Below are 14,077 nucleotides of genomic sequence, written 5' to 3' on the forward strand. Positions count from 1 at the left end.
TCCTCGCAATAAAACTGTCTGGTGTTTTCCAAAAGCGCCATATTTGCTTCGCCAATAAAGCTTTATTAAAGCATGCTATATCACGAAAGCCCATACCGCCTTGAGCTTTTGAGGAACTCAATTTATTCCAATTCACCCAATGGATCCGTTTGTCTCTCTCCTTGTGACCCCAAAAAAATTTCATCATTAATGAGTTGATCTCGAAACATAGGACCTTTGGAAGCTTGAATACGCTCATGCTATAAGTAGGCATCGCTTGGATCACAGCTTTTAGTAAAATCTCCTTCCCCGCCTGGGACAAGAATTTGAGCTTCCAATCCTGAAGGCGCTTCCATACTCGATCCTTTATAGTTTTAAAAGCTCTCGTGCGTGATCTTCCCACTAAGGCAGGCAACCCGAGATAGGTGTTGATTGACTGGAATTCCAGTCAGCCCCTGCACTTGATCTCTGTCACTATGAGGTGTATTCCGACTAAAAAAGATAACCGTCTTATTGGTGTTCATCTTCTGTCCGGACACCATTTCATACGTATGTAAAATAACTGACAAATTATTCCATTGAGAAAACTCCCCAGCATTACTGAAGATAAATGTATCATACCAAATTATAAAATGAAAAAAAAAATAAATAAATAACAAATCCATCAGAATATCTCAAACTATGAACATCTTTAAATATCCAGACAATTTTGAAAAGCCCTGCTTATTTACATGAATATCCTTACAAATCCAGACAAAAATGGTCACATGCTTCTGCACAAGCATCAATGGCACTGATAGGACAACCCTCACAATTTGGAATCACTACAGAAGCTCAATAGCAGTTCAACACTCAACTGTTCAGTGAAAGCTCTCATCTTTCTTTTCTTTCTTTTCCAGTCAGCAGTGACAGAACAGGAGGTACCGACGGGTCCTGTCCTCAATCCTTACCGCAAAAGGTAAACAGGAAGTACAACATGCCACTAGCTGTGTAGTCATCAACAAAAATAGGAACTTTCAGCACACATATGGTGAAAGCTGAGAGAGCTGCAATATCCATCTGCCTCTTGTTCTCTTTCCAAGTGCGGTATTGCCACCAGAGACGGCCAATTTAACAACGGAGAATATTTGCAAAGAAAAAGAGTAACAGCTGAAATTAAAGAATTACAATAATGTTACTTCTGCACGTTCGTTTTGAAAGACGAGCTTGATTTGCCGTGTTTAAATGACTTTCCTTTTATGTTTGTCACTTCAAACAACACAATGGTGTGAAATTGCTATTTACAATAACCAACAACATCAGTCTAAAACAAAGAGCAGTGAACTTTGCAAAAATGAATAAACAAATAAAACAAGAGCAGTGCAGAATAATACTAAATGGAAAATGAAATGGTTGAGATGTCATTGTACACTGAATAAAGTTTGAAGGCCAAAGGCACTCCAGTCCCTACACGTGTGGGGTCAGAAGCAAAACTCCCACCTCAATTGCAAGGAAAACTGGAAGCCTCTGTGACCTGAAGGAAGATTCAAGGAAGCCATGGAGCAGAGCAACAACTAAAGAATTACAATTGTAATTGCAAGCTCCAAAATTTGCAACATATTTTCCTCCCCTAACAAGTATCTTTATCCAACAACAGCATTACTTCTTCTCACAAGGTACCCCAATAATGAGTTTTATGATCTTCTTGATGGGGTTTATTTGAAAACCATTGGCGAGAGCACTACGCAAAGAGAACCATTTACAGCAAGGTGTGTTGCTCTCTACATTCTGGCTCTTCATTTATGTTGAATCAATTGTTGGAATTGAAATACTTCACTATGTACAGGAGAGTAAACGCGCAGCTCAAAACCCCCACCACATTTGTTGGCGTTCATCTGTGTGCTTAGATGTGGCAGGTCCTTTACCTCCTTACCCCAAAGATTTGAAGGCTAGTGTATAGTACAAAGTAAAAACTCCCCATTCATTGAATAGTTCTTGTGAGCTTGCACTTGGAGATGAAGATTGTATCCGAGTAATTTAGACTACATAGCTTCAAAAGCTCTGCAGACTGCTGCTTCAGGGCAGGATTGCAACCACTTTGAATCACAAGGAGGAGCTTTGCCGCCAGACCCGCATCCACAGCAATGGAAGAGCATTCTTCAGGGGCAAGTTTGCATACAGACCATAAAATTGATAATGCATACTGAGTACAGCTCTCTGAAACCCTCATTAATAGCCTCACCATATTCGGAATGGTATTCGAACAGTCCTTCAAAGCTAATCTTCCCTCCTGTAGAGTAGACAATGCATCCAAGACGAAAAGGGCTAATTCTAATGAATCAGGATTCAAAGCAGGCAACAATTCAACCAATTGAGGAACAGCCCCTATGCTCACAATCAAGCTCCTTACTTCCTTATGCAAGCATATTGTCCTAAGGAGGCCAAGTCCGGGCAAGATGCCATGTGGATGTCTCTTATCCTTCACTAACCTCATCAAACCAACCAAGAGGCTATGGCTCGAAACAATCTCTGACCTGAAACCCTTCTCTTCCATCAGCATCTCAATCAACCGTGTACAATTGATTTTCGTCTCGATGCAGCCCTCATTCAAAATATCCACCATTAACGAAATCTTTGCAGGTTGCATCAAGTTCGTTTTGGACTCTGAATCCAGGGTCAAATTTACAAGAATCCCAATGGCTTCGGAACCAACAGCATGGGATGTAAATGGACCCAGTAATGATGAAATCACAGCAACCCCTCCTTCATCAATCACTCTCTTCCTAGCGGTGGCATGAGCTGCCACAACTTGTCGGAGCTCCTTGAGGGCTTGAACTCTAGCTTGACCCTTGACCTTCTTTAGCGTTTCGAGAAGCTCTGACGCCCTTCCCTGTACGTCTTCCGATTTCTTCTTCATGAGTAAATACTTCTGAGTAAACCAAGTGTGAATCAGATGGTAAAGGGTCCTATTCGGCGTGACCGAATCGTCCCAAAGCTCTTGCATCGTGGTGGGGCAGGAGAAGTGCCCTAGGGTGAACCATTTGAGAATGTTGGACCTCTCATATGTCTGGCCAGTGCAAAGGGTCACAGGGTCTTGCATTGGTTCAAGGGAGATTGGGCAGATAAATACAGAGGGAACCTCGGATAAGTCGAGCTCCTCAATCATCTTCTTGAGATCCAATTTCTCTCCGACACCAGCTCCCACAACCCCACCACCAACACTACCCAAAACCCCGTCTTTGACAGCAGTATCCAGATCTAGAACATGCCCATCTCCACCACCCTCATACCCAACAACCCCATCCCTCTTGGAGGGCTGAAACATAGGCATTTCTGAAACCCCCTTTTGAAAGAAAACCAAACCCGAAGTATAAAATACCCACCCAAAAATCACTGAACTGACAAGCACCCTTCAAGGCACATTACATCTAGCTTGCACTTGAGATGTGTGGATAAAGGATAAAAAGAGAAGAATAAAAACCCCCAAAGTTTTCTCTCATTGAGAATCACAAGCAACAATCCTCTCTTTATAGTACACACACAGTTCCCTTTTCACTTTGCTTTATCTGATCCCTTTCTATATGGTCAAAAGAATCATTACCATCATAATACACACACACTCACATACACTCATTCACTCAAACACATCATAAACTTACAATCAAACTCCTTTCACTTCATGCTCAAGCTTCAAAAGGGTTAAATCAGCAACCCTTTAGCAAAACAATAAAGATGTGAAAGAAAACAAAAAGAAGAATTTTAGACCACCCAAAGACCAACAGTGCACACTACGAGTAACGAACCAGAAAAAGAGCACCGTAAATGTAACAAACAGAAGAGAAATTGAGAAAAGTAAGTGAGACCCAGATCACAAACAAGAACAAAAATGAGGTAATCGAAGAGCTTTGAGGGGGAAAATCAGAGAGGCCGTACCGCCATAGGGAAAGGAATAGAGCGAAAGGAGCAGAGAAAAGCCATCCCCTGTCAAAAGGCTCCCCACCCCTACAGCCCTTCTTTTGGGGCAGTTGCTGAAAAACCCTTCACCGAAAATGATAGAAATTAATATTATATCATTTATTATTTTAATATATATATATATATATATATATATATATATATAAAAGAAAAAAAATAGTGACTTTCAATTTATCGGGATGACCGGGAACCACGGGTTGCAGCCGGTTAGTAAGCCCCTCGGCCCGCGCGCCACACGTGCAGTCATATTTCGTCTGTCGCGGTAATGTCCCGTTTCTCTGTTTCTCACTTACTTTTAAGTCACACAAGACACTCAAAATGACACTTACACCCTGCATATTATGCCTAATATATTTTTGTTCAAAAATGGTGAAATAATTAAATCTGTATATCAAAACATTCATTAACTAATTCAATTAACAACCCAAGTTCTTAGAGCATTTTCAATTAAATTTAGTTATTTTGTTAACTTTTCTTGTTTCAATACATACGGTAAAATAGAAAATTTTTCTACTACTACTACAGTGAAACAGTGAACTTTCATATCTGAAAAATACTATAATCTAATAAAAACTTCATATTTTGCTTATAAAAGTCCACATGGCAATATCCTACATCATTTTTTTTTTCTAGGAAAAAAGACAACACAAAAAGAAGATGATGTAGCATCTTGCCACGTAAATTTTTATGGGCAAAATATGGAGTTTTTATTATATTCTAGCATATATGTTTCTCTCTCATTCTCTCTTTTTATGGGAAAAATAAGGAAATGATAAAAAAACTAATAAAATAATACTAAAAAATAATATTTAACTAGAGTAGATAATTAAAATAGATGTTCTTGTTGGAGTGTGCAATGAAAAACTAATAGCTAAAATGAAAAAAATTATATTTTGAGTAGTAAAATGAAAACTCTTGCTGGAGATGCTCTTAGAGACAAAACTAAATTCCAGATTTGAGGTGGACAAAACTTACAAAAAAAAAAAAACTTCTTGAAGTGGTAAAAAATTCATTGTTAAGGGTTTATCTTATTACAGCATCTAAGCGTGCGTTTGGGATTGTGATTTCACAAGAATAATCTGTATTTTTAAAAAATATCGCAAAATGTAAGGCGTTTAGTATTGCAATTTAAAAAGTACTTAATTTAAAATATATATATATATATATATATATATATATATATATATATAAAGTATGCGATTTTTATAAGCAATTTAGGGAGTACTTATTTGAAAAAAAATGCGAATTTAAACTAAAATCACGATTTCATATAACAAATAATTGATAAAAAAAAATATTTTTTAACATGTTTTACCAAATGTTTTTACGATTTTAAAAATAGCGTTTTTGAAATTTCTACTTTTTAAAATCGCAAAGACGTTTGCTAAAACATATCAAAAAGTATTTTTTTTATTAAATATTTGTTATGCGAATTCATAATTTTAGTTTAAATTCACACTTTTTCAAATAATCACTCCCTTGCCTTCCTATTTTAAATTAAGTGTTTTTTAAATCGCAATGTCAAACGCCTTATATTTTACCATATCTTTAAAAAATACAAATTATTTTTCAAAAAATTACAATCCTAAAGACATCCCAAGTCAAATCCTAAAGTTTAAAAATTCTGTATGTAATTTCTTATAAGACACTTCTCAGTTCTCAACAATGGACGTTAAGTTTAAAAATTATTGTGTTTTTTTTTTCTTTTTCTTCTTCCGCTATTCTCTCCGAATTTGAGATATTTTATGAAAAAATTTCAGTTGAAGCACAAAAAGGACAAAGTGGTCTTTGAAGGAAAAGGAATGGGCGCACGAATCCAAAAGGTGGTCAAGTGTTTAGTAAAATCCAGCGAACCCCCACGGGCACGGGGACGAGGAGACCGGGTGCGAGCCACGATGCCAATCCCACATCTCGTTTTACCAAATCGAATATTTCTTTCAGACACCTTTTTCCATTACAAAAATAAATCAAACTGGCCGGGGCCCAACCCCCTCCTGGTCTAAGTCTAGTTCTCTTCTTCTTCCTTCCTTCTTTCTTTCTTTTTTTTATTCATCAGTTTTAGGAAAAGTGACCAGCTAAGCTGTTTGACCGTCACAGTTTTTTTGCTTTGACCGTACGCTTTGGTTTGCTTATCCGGTCTTTGCCCTTTGACTGCTTTGCCACTGCCGAGTCCGAGACGTCCTGCCCTTGCCCGCTTGCCCCGCTTCTCTGTTTGCCTCCCAACCAACCACATCTTGACATATGATATCACTTTGGGGACGTGTCTTTCAAGTTATATTTTTTTTTCTTCTTACTTTGATTTTTATTTTTTAAATGCGTTTGAGACGGACAAGGGATGTGTGGGATAATGAATTAATATCGGATTCACACCGATACTTTTGTTGTTGCTAGAGCATCTCTAGCAGTAAGGGGTATTTTATCTAATAAAAAACACAATTCTTTATTTTAACTATTCATTTTTTAATACTAATTCCAACAGATTCTTTATTTCATTATTTCTTTTATTAAATATTATTTTTTAATCTTTTTTTTGGGATCCGTGACCGCTTTTGCATCATATTGTAAATTGTAATAGAATTGATTCACGCAGCATACTTGTGTGTTATTTTTATTTATTGTTATTTTTTCATTTTTAGTTTGTCAATTATATGCATGCTATTCAATTTTTTTTGGAGAGTTTTTAGTGATTCAAAAGACTCAAATTTGTATCATAAATTCATTAACAGAGAAGAGAGAAGAGAGAGAAACGTTGAGGGAGGGAGAGAGAAGAGAGAAAACAATGTGAAAATAATATTATATTCAACAATCTATTGTGCTAGAGTGAATAGCAATGTGAAGCTATTCACTGTAGCAGTTAAGGTATAATAGCTAATATGAAGTTATTCTGTTGGAACAAAAAAAAGGACAAAAATAGCTAAACGTAGCTAATATCTCCCTTTTAGCTACACTGCTGGAGATACTCTTATGTGCGGTTCATTTAAAATAAATGGTTCAAATTGTGACAAAAAAATCAACAAACAAAAAGAGGGATTGTTGAGGTATATTTTGGTAAATGTTAGGCGAAGGGCCGGATTGGGATTACTGAACCACATTTTTTGGCCAAATTTGGGTGGCCGAACCACCTACACTCACCCCAAAAAAAAAAGGTTCCAACATCCTTTTTTTTTTTTTTTTTTCCCGATTTTGTTGTTACAATTTAGGTAATTCATTTAAAATAAATAGCCTAAAAAGAAAAGTTATTCCATGAGATCTCAATCTCTTGAGAATCAAGCAAAACCGTATGTGTTTCGAAGGATTAAGATTGGCTGCAATTTGTTGACCGAATAGTAGCCGACCGGCCCGACCCCATTTGTGAATGAAAAAGTCATGTTGAAGCCCACTTACCCAAATAATCTAAAGATGTGGAGCTCATTAAAACTCTCCATCAATTAATTGCCCGAATTAATTTCAATTCAATTAGTCAATCGTAGAAAATAGAGATTTGTTTGTTGGGGTTCATAGAGAATGAAGTGAGCAAGTGGGTGGGTTGTAATTAGGGTTAAGTATGGTGGATGGGTTAGGTTTGGTGATAGGTAAATATGTATCAATTTGGGTGGGTTTGCGGCATTGAAATTTGCAGGTTTTGAGTAGGTTCCAGTCTGGATCTTTGGCGCAGCTATTTTTTTAATTAGACTTAGACCCATTTTAAAAAGTTGGTCTTCTAGTCCAAGTCCAAACTTGATAGTTGTATTAAAAAATTGTTCAAGCTGAAATACTATACAAATCTAATTTAGGGCTGGAATCACATGATCATATGCTAAATATCATAGGCTGTCACATGACCCAACAAAGGAGTCCTCGTGAATAAGCATGACGAGGAGTTTTTATTTTATTATTAGGATAATAGAGGCCTCACTTAGCTTAAGTTTATAGGGATAAATATATTTTATTGTTTTAATACAATAAAAACCGGCTAATTTTATATTTATTATTTCACTCTAATACTTCTTCTACCAAGTTATTATGGTGGCTTTGGTCGTTTGGGACCAAGAAGAAACAAAATGGTTGACTGCAGATAATTAAGCCTTCAATCCCGTGTTGTATACGGCCAAATAAGTAGGTAGGAAGTAATATTTAACAATTAGTGGAGATGCTAATATTTGTACAGTGAATTTATTGTTTGATATGTTATGTTTACGGGAAAATTAAATTTTAATTTTTTCGTAATTAAATTATATGACAAATATAAACTTACAAAATTGTATCATCTCTATAAATTAATAAGTAATGTTATATACTTTATTTTTATTTTTATTTTTATTGAGAACAAATTGATAAATACCGTCACGCCAGTAAAAATTTCCGCGTAAATGAGTGCCATGGTAAACATTGGAACGTGTAAAAGTGGGAATCTCTGCATCAATAGCCAAATTGTCAAAACATTTGAACGTGTAAAAGTGGGAATTTCTACATCAAAGGGTACTGTCGGTGTTCATGACAGGAACAAGTCATCCGATCCATCTCAGCATGTAGATGATCAGAATAAGCAGTAACCATAGTATAATCAATAATTATGATAAAATAAATAAGAATATATATATATATGATAAAAGAGGCAACCGGAATTAAAAAGATCAACAATTTTCTTGTTGGTCAGGACTCAGTCCATACACAATGTAAAAAGAAGCATGGATCTAATGGACTAAAATGTTCAGATTGATTGATTGTTTGGACTCAACTATTTTCTTGTTGGTTGCTAATGGGCCTCGATCCAACATCAAAATTATGATCGTTTGTTTGGAATAAGAATCAGGTTTAATCCATGTAATAAGGTTGTCCATTGCCTGTGAGCGAATTACCTAGACCTTACCGGCTCATGTTGGACTATCTGAACACTTATGCCTTATAGTTATAGCACACGATGTGGATCCTTCGATCTGTGCTTAGAATTTCATGTCCATTTCCAGCGTTCATACTTGGTCCAGCAAATAGCATTAAGTGCTGTCTCATCTCTCCCTCAATTGGTGTGAAAAAATGACTAATGTTCCAACTGCTATTAATACGTACAATTTTTATTTCGTGAAGACTGGGGGTCTTCCGTCTTCGTCCATGGGTCCTCAAAATTAATCATTTTTGACGTATGGGTTGAATCATTTATTTGACCTATTTATAACTGTTTTATTAATAATTTTATGGCTTTTTTTTTAAAAAAAAAAAAAATTCTTGTAATTTTTCTCTTTCCCCCTTTCTCTCATTGAATAGAAAATAATAATAACCTGCAAACTACTTATTATATGGGGCTATTTTATTCTTTTCTTTGCTTATTATATGGACTACTTTCGGCCTTTTTCCCTTGCTAGAAGTCGGCCTTTTTCTCTTGCTAGAGTCTCTAGTTCCCACCGCCACAAGGTGGGCCGTGAAGCTAAAACTTTAGGTGTGAAAAGGGTAAAACTAAAAAGAACATTTTTTAAAAGGATCAAAAATTAATTTTGAAGAGTCCATTTTATAAAAGAAGATATATTTTAATTTTTAAACAAATTTGTGGAAGCTTCAACGTGGCTCCCCTCTGGGTGCAAGTTAGGCCCATTACCACTGAACGCACGCTAATCAACCTAAGTCCTAGCCCATGGTGGGAGACGGACCGTGAGATGCAAGCTAAAGTTAACTACCTCTTCTTCTTTTTTTTCTTTTTTTTTTTTTTTAACTACCTTTTTTAAAAAAAATAAAAAAGAAATTGCATTAATAAAAGAAAAGATAATACACAAAATGAGGGGTAACAAAATACTAATACAAACATTGCAGTGCACACACAAAAATAATAATAATAATAGTCTAATGACAAATAGGTGGTCTGCCTAAAAAAATACCTAAGTACCTTAACTTAACTTGACCATGCGGTCAGATGTTATCTATTTGAACTCAACATGTTCTTTTTAGTTTATAGAGTGACTCGTAGTGATAGTAATTAAGCATAGCATTTGAAAGATTTATGTTGAATGGTGGATATTGTTGAAAAATAGGATGCTGATATTTATGAGGGTGACATCCTAGAAAAAATGAAATTAAGTTTAGCCTTTAGGGTATGCTGAGCATGACCAATAATATTTATGCAGAAACTTTTTTCATCAACCAAAATGGTTGACTTTAAGCACCGACTTTCAACTACATGGAGAAATAGATGGCAAGGTCAATGACTCAATATATTGAAAGGAAACGTGGTTTCCTTGTTTTCTAAGAAAATGAAACAAAAATAAATAAAAAATGGAACAGGATTTTTGAGTGTGAATCCGTACAAAAGAATTTAAAACCTTTGTCTCGGCCATTGTAGCACGGGTGTCGCCTATGACATAAAATTATTAAAATGCATGATGACTTGACATCCTTTTCACCTTCTTTCAGTTTATCGTCGGCAATTTACTTTGGGTTTCAAACTTAATGGTGGTAATTAGATATATGGTTCGTCTTTGTGGGCGGATAGATTAATCTAAAGTTTTTAATTTTGAAAAGTCATAATAATAATAATAATTTGTTAACATTCTAATATAGGCAGACACATGTATGAACAATTATATGATAAATTAAGAATAATGATCAATTCGATATTTTCATAAAATGTTGCATCTAGCAAGTTTCGCGAGTTAAGTAATTCTTTTTCCATAAGCAAATGATAACCCATTGTTTATAAGAGTTTAACTTTGGTAAGGAGCATCCTTAAAACTCCTATTTTACAGCCCCTAATCCCTGACTGACATATAAACAAAAACTCAAAAATTGCATCAAAATAACCTAAGCCCACATGCACTAGATTTGTTTGAGAAAGATAAAAAGAAAAGCTAAAAGAACTTGAGCATGAATCACGACAGACCCACACCGTGGGTTTGTCGTAGGTTTTGCCAGACCCATGCCAACCCACGTCGTGGGTCACTTCTCTCCGGCACCGATTTTCGGCCTTTAGGGTGATAAATTTTTTAAAGGGTTAGCCTTCTACGTACTTCTAGGTTTTATATTTGAACCCAAAAACAAGTTTTGAGTATTAAAAATGGGTTTTGAGGTATGAGAAATGGGTTTTGGGGCATTAGAAACAAGTTTTGAGGTGGATTTCGTCGGGTCACGGCCAGCGAGACCTAGTCCAACAGGTCTAGCCAAACCCACGGTGTAGGTCTCAAGCTAGACCCACGTTGGTCGTGGGTCTACCTATGGGTCTGCTGTGGGTCTGGCGGCCAATAATATTTTTTGTATTTTCTTTACTTTGATTTGCTGTGTTTGTTCTCATTTTGGTTTTTTGCAATTTTCTTAAAATGATGATGTGTCACGTGTTGATTGGGTGCTGTAAAAGTGGTAGTTTGGTCCGGACCATAGGGGTTCTCAATTCATAATTTTGCGTTATCATTTTCTTTTATTTTCTGAAAGAGTTTAATTTTTTTAACTACTACCATTTTTTATGTTTTTTTGGGTTAAGTCACACTGTTAAATCACAGGCAAGTAACTGTAAAACTGTTCATTCACATTTGAATATAACGAAATTGAAAATCAAAACAAATCCTTGCTGTCGCTATTAATCATCCGTAGCCATAGGATTAGGACCACAATATTATCTTCAACTATAAACGTTACATCAAACTAAGTAAACCGCAACAAAACAATATTAACGGAAACATAGCCCAGGAAATAAAATCAAACCTCTTATTTTCAGGTTCCTAATCTTGTCTGCACAACATTATTTGGGTAAAAAAAACCACTTTGGTCTCTCAAACTAACAGACTTTTTCATCTATATCACTAAACTTCAAAAATTGGCATACGAATACGTCAAACTATTAACTACCATCAATTATTAAAAAGGTCACTCTGTCGTGTATATACTAAAATAGATGAAAAATTGGTATTGTGATCACTTTTAAGGCTAATAATTTTTTACACGAACTCAATATAAAATTAGTGAATTATGGTTGACAAATTTGACCCGTTTAATTAAATAAGTCAGGTTAAGGTTGACCTATATAGTCCTATACTCATACCTTAACACGACCCATGTAATCAAGAACCAGATTATGCAGTAGATTACTAGATTTGACTCCTAATGTGACCAAAAAAAAAAAAAAAAAAAAGGTATGGAAATTGGTAAGTGGTAACAAGCTAGAAGTCAATTATTTCATAAAATTGACCCATTAATTAAGCAGCATTTAGTTGGACCAGATTAGATTAATTATAATTAACAATTGATATTTAATTTGCTGCCGTACTTAGCTGTATATTCCTGTAAGCATTGAAAACTGATCCTTCCATTTTTATAATGGACAAAATTTATGTACAACAAAGGAAGATGAAGGTTCAACGTCGGAGATCGACGGCCGATAGAGTTAATTCATTGATATCTTCGGACGGCTATTGCAGGAATATTTTTCGTATCTTTCCTCTCTCAATTATTCCGCTTTATTTATTAATTTTAATATTTCTTGGGGTCTCTAATGTGTCCTATTCTCTTATCCCTCTTCTCAAATTAATTAATATTCTGACCAATTCCCCACATATATACGTTTACTAGCCAAAAAGAAAAGACAGTCGTCGTCGCCACGTCACACGTCACTCCAATGCTTCAGTCCTACAATGATCATAGAAGCATACACTATACAAGTGGAGATGTGAAGGTTACAATTTATGTTCGCATGTTCAATATAAATTGTATGAACGTTAATATAAAATTATACGAAAAAATGTAGTATATTGAACAAATATTTTCACTAACCATATAGTCGGGAACGAAACTAAGGGGAGCCGGTGAAGACCGAAAATGAATCGTTGGAAAGATAAAAATATATATCTTAATCTTTTAAGAGAATGATAATTATGTCCAAATATTTTGCATAAATGGCTCATCTCCATTTTAAATGAAATGGAGAGGATCCATTTCTGTGAGGGCCATGGCCCCCTACCTTAAAAAATTATTAAAAATATTTTTTTTAATCTTTAAGCTTTGTTAGAAAAAAAAAATAGTTTTTCTTTTTAATAATATCCGACTTCCTTAAAATTGAATTTCTAGTTTCGTCTTGGTAACTTGGCAGTATATAGCATTAATTCTCAAGATTGTATAAGTAAACATTTAACTTGACTCCTTTAATTAAATGGGTCAAACCGTCAACTTTAATCCGCTAATTTCGTATTGAGTTCATGAATTATATAAAAATAATCATTCTTATCCAAATACTACAAAACCCAGTATCCAATTGCCAACCCCATCTCTCTCTCTCTCTCTCTCCCATCAGTTTCCCACCCATTGCTAATGCCAAGCCCTATCTAAGCCATTATAAACCATCATCACAAAGAAACCCCATCCACAAAGATCACAAAACTTGTAATGGCCAAATATCTGTTCTAAAAACTTTTATATCCCATATATATATATATATATATATATCTGCAGCTGGGCGTGGTTCAAAAAGGCGAAAATTATAAAGGGCCCCAAGTGTACGTTTCACATTGGAATCCTCAATCCTGCAAGATGGGCAACAAGGAGGGTAAAAAAGAAAGCAAACTCCGGTGGTGCATGAAGGCACCCCTTAGAGTCCTGATAAAGATGAGGGACTTCTACATCCAAGGCATGAATGAATGCTCCGGACGCTTGGACTACGGCATGCCCATGGGCGTCCCCACCCCACAAATATCCACTCTCCCTAAGAGCTTCAGCACCAACGGCACCAGATCCACCGCCAACAATGAAGATTTCCGGGAACTCATGAGGGCTGCCTCTACAAGAAGCCTTGGCAACTACAAACTTCACCAGGTTGCAAAGTCTCCCACGACGGCTGCACCACCTGATAACTTCTCCCGGAGCCGTAGTGTTGGGTTTGGGATGATCGATGAAGACAAGCCGTGTGATTTTGGAGAAGATCATATCAAGGTCAACACAGATGTATATCCAAGAAGCAGAAGCTATGCTGTCAACAGGAGAGGAACTAGGGTGTTCTAAGCAACAAGGTTGTCTCTTGTCTCTCGTACGTTTTGATCATATGTAGTTAATATTTGTTTCTTCGTTTGTTTTTTTTTTTTTTTTTTGTTATTTCTTCAAGTATAATATTTATATATATATTTGCCATCACTTGTGTTGTTCATGATGTTGTTGTAATTCAAGTACTTGTGAAAATTTGAGGAACAGAATTCACAGCTTC

General features: G+C 35.7%; 2 protein-coding genes and 1 long non-coding RNA gene across 3 annotated transcripts; 1 reads left to right on the forward strand and 2 right to left on the reverse strand.

Moving 5' to 3' along the window:
- Positions 1 to 645: 645 nt before the first annotated feature.
- Positions 646 to 4,001, reverse strand: LOC132187399 (uncharacterized). The gene is made up of 2 exons (XR_009440829.1): positions 3,892 to 4,001; positions 646 to 1,128 (listed from the first exon to the last, which is right to left on the reverse strand). It is a non-coding gene; the product is annotated as an uncharacterized LOC132187399 (long non-coding RNA).
- LOC132187398 (ARM repeat superfamily protein) lies at positions 1,359 to 3,896 on the reverse strand. The gene has a single exon (XM_059601696.1). It carries the CDS (start codon positions 3,287 to 3,289, stop codon positions 1,940 to 1,942), a length of 1,350 nt encoding a protein of 449 aa, XP_059457679.1. The 5' UTR covers positions 3,290 to 3,896; the 3' UTR covers positions 1,359 to 1,939.
- Positions 4,002 to 13,326: 9,325 nt separating the features above from the next.
- Positions 13,327 to 14,050, forward strand: LOC132188623 (uncharacterized). The gene has a single exon (XM_059603134.2). It carries the CDS (start codon positions 13,411 to 13,413, stop codon positions 13,876 to 13,878), a length of 468 nt encoding a protein of 155 aa, XP_059459117.1. The 5' UTR covers positions 13,327 to 13,410; the 3' UTR covers positions 13,879 to 14,050.
- Positions 14,051 to 14,077: the final 27 nt, after the last annotated feature.

The sequence above is a fragment of the Corylus avellana genome, chromosome 6 (assembly GCF_965113065.1).
Source record: "Corylus avellana chromosome 6, dhCorAvel1.hap1.2, whole genome shotgun sequence".
NCBI classification, from domain to species: Eukaryota; Viridiplantae; Streptophyta; class Magnoliopsida; order Fagales; family Betulaceae; genus Corylus; species Corylus avellana.